Source organism: Hirundo rustica, chromosome 11 (assembly GCF_015227805.2).
Source record: "Hirundo rustica isolate bHirRus1 chromosome 11, bHirRus1.pri.v3, whole genome shotgun sequence".
Taxonomy (NCBI): domain Eukaryota; kingdom Metazoa; phylum Chordata; class Aves; order Passeriformes; family Hirundinidae; genus Hirundo; species Hirundo rustica.
Window position 1 is genome coordinate 16,539,855 of NC_053460.1, and position 10,089 is coordinate 16,549,943.

The 10,089-nt window shown below is 43.2% G+C and overlaps 1 protein-coding gene across 1 annotated transcript in view; it reads left to right on the forward strand.

Moving 5' to 3' along the window:
* Positions 1–1,330: 1,330 nt before the first annotated feature.
* ADAMTS18 (ADAM metallopeptidase with thrombospondin type 1 motif 18) overlaps positions 1,331–10,089 on the forward strand; it is a 36,581-nt gene continuing 27,822 nt past the window's right edge. The window contains exons 1-3 of the mRNA XM_040075683.2: positions 1,331–1,467; positions 1,667–1,745; positions 3,680–3,982. Coding sequence (XP_039931617.1) covers positions 1,366–1,467; positions 1,667–1,745; positions 3,680–3,982 — 484 coding nt within the window. The 5' untranslated portion in view covers positions 1,331–1,365. The remainder of the gene's footprint in view (positions 1,468–1,666; positions 1,746–3,679; positions 3,983–10,089) is intronic.

Here is a 10,089-nt window from a genome sequence, read left to right on the forward strand (position 1 = left end):
CAACCAGAGAAAGGAGCTGTGGTCAGTCACGCTGGCTGAAATGATTTGGCCTCAAATTGTACAGTATTGCACAGGTTTAATGTACAGATAGATGTGCCAATGGGATTTGATACCAGCTGTGCACATCCCTGCAACTCCACTGAATCTCTAGGAACCCTTCCACAAGGTCTTTTTTTAAGTTGTTCACATTTTGTTCTACCAGTGGTCTCGTCCTGCTACAGAGTAACTGTTGATGAACTCTTTAGACAAATTATATAAATCCACAAAATGTCTTGAGGTTATTGAATGAAAAATGCAATGAGAAAGAAAAGCCTCCTTAGCCATGTGTTGTGTATGGAGCACAACCAAATTTGGAGCATAATTTCACTTTGGGGCCTCTTCAGCTTGGGACAAAGATGAACCTGGTGGGTTTTAAAAACTACCAGCTCATTCTAAAGAGGGTCATTTGTAAAGGGATTTCTAAGAGGACTTCTCTGCAAAGAGTTTCACCCAGCATGTGGTTAATAATTCCTCACTAGAAATGAAGGCAAAGGGCTTCTCTGCCTCACAAGGGGGAAACTTCTTTGTGAGGATAAACATAGAGAGCGTAAAGATTGAGCTGGAAGAATCCTATGGAGTGCTTGTATGTATCCTGAGTAACCCAACAAGTATTTAATTTGGCAAGAAATGGTCCCAGAAATGGTCAATCAAGAATGGACAGTTGCAGAAACGGAATGCTGAGTTAGCAAAGGAAAATTCTGCTCTGATTCTACTATGCATATTCACTGAATATCGATTAAAATGAGCCCTCCCTGCAACATTTCTCATTGGAAGAACTCTACCTCCAATCATCCAACCATATGTGGTTTAACTGTGGTGTAAATTGTACAAATTCATTTTAAACACAAATAAATCTGGAAGATCATCTAGATTGACAGCTCCCTGTCTCTGGGTGCTCTGGGATGACCGCGGTTGGACCGGCTGATCCCCTGCGATCCCTTCCAGGCCGAGCACGCTGTGCCCAGTCCCTGCGGGCCGGGTCCCCCGCTGCCCACACACCCCGCAAGGTGCCGTGCCGTGCCGTGCCCGGCCCCAGGTGCCTCCCGCGCGTTGTCCCGCCCGGCGCGGCCCCGCTCCGCCCCGCCGGTCCCGCCCGCCCCGCTCGTCCCCCGGGTGCGGCCGCGCCAGACGCGGCGCCGGAGGCAGCGCTGCCCCGCGGCGGCGGCGGGGCTCAAAGCGCGCTCGGGCGGCCGCGGCCGCGCTCACCTGGGCGCCGCTCCCCGCGCTCCGCCGGCCGCCGCAGCGGCTGCGGGGCAGCGCCCGGGTACCATGCGGGGCGGGCACGCTTCGGGGAGCAGGTAGCGCCCGCCAGGTGCGCGGCGGAACATGGACTGTCTCCTGCTGGCCGTCTGGACTTTACCTGCTGCGATCCTCGGCGGCGGCTCCATGCGATTCCAGACTCTCCCGTGGCTCGGAAGCGCTGTAAAGGCAGGTCGAGAGCGCTTTTCTTTAGCGGTCGCCTGGTGTGCTTTCGTACCAGGTTACCGCGGTTTCTGATGCCTGGTCTTTCTGCCTTGCCTTGTCGAGGAGATCTCGCCCAATACTCCTTTTCTCTCTCTCCCAATACTCCTTTTCTCTCTCTCCCTTTTATTTTTTTTTTTAATTATTATTTTTTTTTCTCTTGCAGACCCTTCAGCTGTGTTGCCTCTGTTGCATGTCTCATGCGGCAACTTTAACCAGTGACAGCATCAGTGACTTGACTCATGGTTTGTATAGCTCTTTCTGTGTCTGTGTATGTGTATGTGAACGTTTGCTTGGATGCCTTTTTTTGTTGTTGTTGTTGGTTTTTTTTGTTGGTTTTTTTTTGTTGTCTTTGTGTTTTTCTTTTTTTTTTTCTTTTTTTTTTCCCCGTGGAGTGACTATTTAGAGGGAAGAAGTCACAGTGTTTGGGGAGCATAAAGTGCAAGCAGGCTGGCTACTGCGGGATGGTGAACCATGGGCAGGGATTAACTTGTTAAGCCCTGTGTGCTAAAGCTGAAAGGAACAATATGCAGCAGCAAATCAAATGAATGAGATGGTAAATACACCCACGTTTCCATGTGCGATTAGGAAGAGGAATGCGTGTGTAGCCTCGATAGCAAAACGTCACGGTTCTGTTGTGGAAGCAGTGAGACAAAAGTAACGAAAAGATTTGTGTGGGAGAGCAGGAGGAGCTGTGCAATGCAGGCTATGGGGGGAAAAGCCTGGAGAGAAAGGGCTTGTGTGAGTGGGAGCTCGGGAGCCGTTTGTTCCCAGGTTGGAGTGACTAACACGTAGATGCTGATGACTTTGGGACTTTTGAAGTGCAGTATATGCTCTGTATTGTGTGTGAGTAGAAGCAAAGTACAATAGAGAACCGCACCAGGGTGCAGAAAGGAAAACCCTCTTGCACCCTGTGCTCTGCTCACTGGGGATTCCCTGTCTCCAGCAGCTGCTCGCATTTTTTGGGCACCAGCCTGCTTAGCGTCCTCAACTTCTGCCGTTGATTAACACCACTCGAGGAAAGTGAAAGCTCTTGATGTATTGTTTCCACTGTCGAAGGAAAATCAACCTGTCAGCGGTTACATTTTCAGCCGAATGTGTGCCCAGTAAAGTCTATTCAGGCAAAGAGATTAATTGAGACTATTTGCAACATCTGTTACAACACAAGAAGGAGGGGTTCTCTTCTTTTTTAATGGTGTTTTTTCAGTTCCGGAAGAGAAATTAATTGTTTGTCAAGTGCATGGACATCTCAAAGTATCCACAGAGAAACACAGCTCACAAATTAAATGGCGTTGGGAAACAGTTTTTTCAGCATAATTGCTTAGGCTACCAGGAATAGGTGCAAAGATCCTAGCTCAGGAAACAGCTAAAACTCAGGCCCTGGTTCCAGGACACTGGTAATCCCTGCGTGGCTAGGTCAACACCAATGGTAATGTGCTGCAAGTGAGGCACCCGCTTGCACAGCCAGCTGAATTATGGCCTCTTTCCCCCCACCCTTTTTAGGTGGTTCCCAGTAGATCTGAGTGTTCTCAAAAACAGTTTTCAAATTTTTGCATATTTTATCCAAAACGGTAAAGTTCTTTGACACGCAATTAGCAATGGCTGACTAAAGGTGATTAGGTAGGATGTAATCTCTTTGTGCTGGAGGTCGGTTACAATTTGAAACCCAGTCTAATCAAGTCACTACAAAGAGATGAGATCTCACTCAGCTAAGGCATTAATAAATTAATCCTTTAATCCATTTGAACAAGTGGTACAGTTCTGCAAGGCCTGTCATGGCTACCCCTACAGAGATACAATATTTGCTGCATTTTTGGGGAAGGGAAAAGCCTCTCAAACAGGAGCGGCCTTCCCATTTGACAGCAATTAATACAGGGGGAGGGGAAAACCCACAGATCTGCTGGTGATGACAAATGTCTTCAGAGGAGCAGTTGTGGGAATGTTCACAGCTATGCTAGTTAGTCTGTGCCTCTCAGTGGGGCACAAAGGAAACAAACACAGGCTGAGAGCCTTTGTGACTTACGGGGGTGAATTTGTGCAGGCGAGACAGCACACGCAGAGCCTGCAGGCCAGCCCCAAAGTGAGGGAACGCTCCACGCCATAGGGAATGCCTGATCCCATGTCAGAGTGCCTTGTCTGTGGGGTGCCAGAGCTGATGGCCAACTCTTTGTCGTTACAGATTATGTGTTTGTGACACCTGTCAGAGTGGATGCCAGTGGATCGTACATTTCACATGATGTTTTGCACAGTACTAGGAGGAAGAGATCAACTCAGAGTTCAAAGAGTTCCTTGCACTACAAATTTTCAGCATTTGGACAGGAACTTCACTTAGAGCTTAAACCTTCGACCATTTTAAGCAGCAGTTTTATTGTCCAGGTACTTGGGAAAGATGGAGTGTCAAATTCTCAGGAACATGAAATTGAGCAGTGTTTCTACCAGGAATTTATAAGGAATGATAGCACCTCTTCGGTGTGTAGGCTTGGTAAGTGTCTATTTAAAACAAATCAGCATTAAAGTATTTTTATATGTGGAATAGTAGCTGAAGGTATGTAGTTCATATAATATCCAGGTCACCAAACACCCTTTTCTGATTTTTTTTTTTTCCTAATATCACTAGTTGCTGTTGTATTTAACAGAAGAGACTTTGTTATAGCCAATGAACTGCATCAAAACCTTTGTATTTTTTGATGATAGTCTTTCAGGGAAAAAACAGAAGACTGGCTGGTAGTCCTAGTAATTATCCCATGGCAATTTGTTACAGTTTGTGATAGTTTATACATTTCTGCTCACTCTTAAGTAAAAATTCTTCCTGCCTTTGTGGACTGCAATGAATAAAGGAAAAAAGAAATCAATCCAGAAGCTTGTGAAAAAACAATATTGTATGTAAATTCATCAACTACTTTAAGGAAGGCTGAATTTCCTAGCTTGGCAGGAGTCATGAACAAATTTCCCTTTGTTTCCTTTGATAATTCAAGCCTTATTGGGGTTTACAAATCTTGATGAGTTGATCTCTTATGAACGTGTTAAATATTATCACTGTGTATTTTCCATTTATGGCTGTCAGCCAAGTTCATGAAAAAATCATTATTCACAGGTGATTTTTTCAAAATATGCTTGACAGTGCTCATTGCCTGCAGAGAAGGCTTTACTGATATAATTTAGGAGAATTGTCTACAGAATTAATAGTTAAACATGTTTGTTAGGCTTAATCCCTTGCACTTGCAAAGCAGTCTGCTGTGGCTGCGGAGGAAGGCAGTGACATTGAGTGGGAAGTGCATGAAGTCATCTGTGTGCTTTGTGGTTGACTAAAGGTCCAGAGGATATGTTGGGTCACCCTCTAGAAATCTGTTTTGCAAAGGTACCTGTCTCTGAGGGCTATTAAACTGTGTGACAGGACCAAAGAAGGAGCACTTGAGACAGCCAGTGTTTCCTTTGAAACTGGAATCAGTGACTTGAGAAGCCTGTTCATTAGGAAGGGCTGTTGATAACTGGTTGAAGTGCTCTGGGTTATATTTTGAATGCTGTACTATTTTTTTTTTTTTTTTTTTTTTTTTTTTTTCCTCCCTCATCCAGTTAGAGGAATCTTAACAGATCATTTGAGCAGTTGCAAATGTGAGTTTGGAGCAGATGCTAGGAATCGGGTTGAAGCTTTCTTTTGCTTTTAATGCTGTGTTTGTGATGCTGAACTGTAAATATCAAACGTGCTCAGTTGTTTTCATGGAAGCCTCATGTTCGCAACTGCTACCTTTTATCAGATTTACTCAGAAAAATACCCTGTTTTCACTCACTGCAGAGTTTTGTCTTTTTGCTATGGGAAGTGCTCTGCCTACACACAGCAGGTACGGTTTGGGAGATCTCCCGTGTTTGGGCACATTTTGGGTTTTAACATGCTTTCTGAGCTAAGTGAAGTTGGGCTTGTCAAGTCTTGTCTGGAGAAGGAGGGTTCAAGCCTGCCTCAGGTCACAGAGGAACAGACTGTGGTGATCTTAACTGAGAATGAAATGGATTTTTTACCACTGTCTCGAAACAGATGTGGTTATGACTGGTAAGCTTCACTTAGAAAAGATCCAGAAACTGATCAAAAGAGAATAAATATTGTGGTATGAACAAACTTATTATGGAAGTACCTAGATTATCAACAAATAGAATCTCTTTTAAAAATTAATTTCAAGGTTCAATAGATTTTGCCTTGAACTGTTGTTTTAAACTGACAAATGGAGTAAACCTTTACTTACAATAATCTCCCGTACTAGGTATCCCAAAGCATAATTGTTCCTTTCTCTTCCTATCCATCTATTAATTTCAGTGCACCTAATTAGTCCCAGGCAAATTACCAACAGGATTCGGAGTCTTTCGGTTTCCGAGGCTGCCCTCTTAAAGATGTCGTCAGCTGTCTGTAATGACACCCACGTCACTTTTCACTGGGATCCAAATTCAGTAATCATATGTTAAGTCTGGATGCTGTGCTCTGATCAAGAGAACCTTGTGAATAGCTTCTATATCCTTTTTCACCAGCTACTCTTGTCACTTGGTTGCCCTTCTTTCCTATTTGCTTTGTTCACTGCAATTAAACCGAAAGTGGTGTTTCTTCTCTATGGTTGGTAGCACTAATCTTTCCATTGTTCCTTTCATTAGCAATAGCTTCTCCACAATAAAGCTGCAGTGACCCATTCTTTCAAGCCTGGAACACCACAATGTGATTTGGAAGCAATTGCATTTCAATAGACTACGGGCACTCTTTGATCTAATTTTTTGGATGACCTAGAGTATTCAGTCGTTCAGCTGTCTGTTATCTGCCAGGGCCTGCAGAGGAGACTTTGGGGAGAGTCTATATGAAATGGTTTGTTAGGCAGGATGACCTGACCTTAACACTGGAAAGGAGCAAGAATTTGCTGCTTTGGTCTAGATCTGTTAAGAGATATGTGTATATTACGTTTTAATGGCTTAGTTGACAGGAAGGCCCCACGTTTTTATGCTGATTTGTTGATTTGAGACCAAAGGTTTCCATCAGTCAACACAATTTTCTTGGTCTGTCAAAAGGCAGAACTGGATCTTTATCTGAGCAAGTCTCTAATACAGTAAGTGAACATTTCAGGAGAATGTGCACAAGTTTACTGTGAGTACTGCCTCTGCATCATCAAAGTGCTTTGACTTTCAAGTGGAAACTTGCCTATTTCTGTCTTCCCTTTTTCTGCTTCAGTCAGCATCCTTTGCTTGCAGCAAAAAAACAGTGTTCCTACTTGTTTTGTAAATGAAAACTGTTCTGGACCTTCTGTGGAGAACATTACATTCCTTCCACAGAAGTTATAATAATTTTTTCACTTTTTTCTAATGCGTTCTCACTCCCAGGGATAATTTTTTTACTCTTACAACTTTGGGACAATGAGTTTGTTTATGTTAGTAAATGCAAAGCTTGTTTCTCTCTTTAGCATCATCTTAATGTGTCTCAAATAGAAAGTAATGCAAAATTTCTTACTTTTCTTCTCTGATTTTCATTATTGATTTGATAAACCTCTTATGTTATTCCTGCATGACTTTTTGGAGTTTCCTTCAGTGCCTTGTGCTCTCCCAATTGGTAAATCCAAACTACTGGTTTGTCTTGCTGCTTCATCCCATTTACATTCTCCAATTCAAACTGTTTATTCTTTCCACATTCAACCTTTTTTTCCCCAAAATCCTGATTTGAGCTAATTCTTACTTATTCTGATAGTATTTTTATTACTATTATTATTTATTATTACATATAATTGCCTTTAGCTAGCTCATTGGGAGGCAGACTCTAGCAAATCCACACGCTACTTGGGTTTTCCAGGTTTTTCTGAATGAGATGATGCTGACCACGGTTAGAATAAGAAAAAGGGTTTTTTAGGACCTACTCAGAATGGTTGTGTATATTCCTACCTCTTTCCTCTTTCCCCTTTTCCCATTCTCATCTACTTTGTGCTATTTAATGTGCATTAAAAATGAGATCTGTTGTAGATTCACCATCTTTAACTCCACTCCCATGATGACATCTAAAAGATTTACTGCTCTCTTCCTAGCCTGTTTCACAGTGTGTTGTTTGCCTCTCTTTATAGGCCAGTTTTTGTCTCCTTACCTTAGGTTCATGTGTACAGAATTTCCTGTATAAAGTGAGTTGTTTGCAGTCACACAGTAAATCAGGGCAGAACACAAGAGAACCTCAGAGGTCTCCAGCTGTATTGTAGAGACATTCTCGAAAGGAATTTATAACTGTGCCGTGGGGAACAGAAGTCACATTCTCCTTGTGAACATGAACTCTGGCAAAGTCAAACAAGTTTATAATCCAGTACACAACGTAGGAATTGGTGGCCCTAATGAATGAGAGGTTTGTTATACAGCATTTGTGGCCTACAGGACACAGGTGAATGGTCTCGAGCAAGTACAAAATGCGTGCCCAGAAGAAAGAACTGTTTATCCAGCTTTAGGAACTCTCCTGCCATTCCATCACAGAGAAGATGTGTGTGTATTCTGGGTCAGAAAAAGCAAGTTCAGTGCAGTGGGACAGTTCAGGTCCTTTAAAACTGCATGACACCGAGTTTTGTCATCCAGGCAAAGTTTAACACTGGCATGGAGACCTGAGGGGCTGCACCTGCTCACACCAGAGGTGGGCTTGGGCCATTCTCCCCCTTTGATTTGTGTGCCTCAGTTGGAAGAGCTGGTGCCCTCCTCTGGTTTTGGCAAGATGTGGTTGAATCTGTCATGTGGAGCCTCTTCCTCCTGTCTCAAGTTGTGCTAAGTTTATTAGTGTCTAGTCAAGGGAAGGGAAAGAGGAGGGAGGGGTGAATCATGTTACGCTCGTTGAGCTGTCAGAGGATTCTGGACAAGGGTTATAGACGTAGCACTGAGAGATAAACAGGAGATGTATTAATTCAGTGGAGGGGGTGTGAGTGTGTCTGAGGGCAGGGCTTTGCTCAAAGTATCAAAGAACCCACAAAATTAAAGCTTCTTGATGCAATCTGACCACCTAAGAGACAAGCAGGCTGGGCAGCTCATGTACCCACTCTTTGTAGTCATTTAATTGCACCTGGTATTAGCATTATTTAAGTTGATGCTAACAGCAGCCTCCTATTCCTAGAGCTCACACTTTAAGTCCAATTAAATATGTTCAGACAAATCCCAAGGTTCTTATGCAGACAAGCTGCCATCAAACTCAGTGAGGCAGACTGCTCATGAAAGTACAGAATAATTGCTGTTTGCAATGAGGGTCCTTTAGAAAATGACAGCTGTAAAAAACAAAATTTGGCCCAGTGGGACCTTGATGAGAAGCTAAGTACAGCGCTGGTGGTTTTTCTCATTCTTAAAGCTGTTTTTAGTCCACCCAAATGCCAGTAGAAAAATCCTATATTTTCTGCCATTGTACCAGCACAACGTGAACAGCATCTTTCATGGGAGTTCTATGATTTTCTTTGTATTCACACACTATTGCATCTCCATCCTTTATAAAACACAAACTGTGTTTTACAGGATCATCCTTTTGTCCACTGTTTTGGTGAACATTATTCCATTACTCCATATTACACTAAACATGAAAATAACAAAAAATCCCCACAGGAAAATGAGATGACAATGGGAAATGGTCATATTCATGAGGATATTTTAGGTTTTACTAGAAAAATGCACTGCAGTGTTTCTGGTCTCAACATTGACCTGACTGTTGATGAATTGCGTGATTAGGTTATTGATCAACCTTCCCCATATCTGTCTGATAAGCTTTCTGTTTAACTCTGCCTTTAGCTTTGCAAGACAAAGGCAGCGTTATCCCAGGTGCTTTGGCACTACTGATTCCTGATAGGTAAGAGGGGGAATTAAAGAGGATTAATGATGAGAAAGAATCTGCTTCTGCTTGGCAGAAAAAGTAATAGAAGTTGCATTTCTTCCTGCTTTTATGTTAAAAACCCTGGAATGTACGTAGAGGAAACTGAGCACAGTGGGCTGTGGATGCACAACTGCTCTTGAGTACCCACAGGAGCTGGTCCCCTCTCACTTGTGCCTGCTCTGTCATTGCTCAGTTGGCAGCAGAGCATGAAAAGAAATGGTTTATTGGTTTATTTCCAACCAGACTTCAGGCTGCTCTGGGCACCATTTCTTGAACTCTTGGAGTGGTTTTCCAGAAACGGGGAGTATCCATTTGTACAGAGAGAATTCATCCTGGCCCTTCTTGTTAAGCAGCAGCCTTATGATCACTTCCAAGGGAATCAGTAGTCTCTATCTGTGCTTAAAACATCAGCGTTTTTCTTGCTGAAGCAAAGCCTTTCCACTCAACCTTGTTCCCACACTTTGCCTAGTCCATTAGAGAGAAGCTTATGGACAGATGCCCTTGTGAGGGTCAGGAGTGGATGACCTGCCTGCACAGACGTGACCCCTTCATAACAGGATGTCTTTGATGTCGTGAGGATGTTTATTTTCAGCACCACTGTTTTCATGTGGGCTGTACCATCTCTGCTGCTGAGGCAGTGTATTCTCTTCTGTACAGCTGGGAACTACTGGACATCACAATCAGTTCTCTTTTTAGAGGCAGATTTCAATAACTAATAGAAGCTTTTCATCACTAATTAACCTAAACAGGTT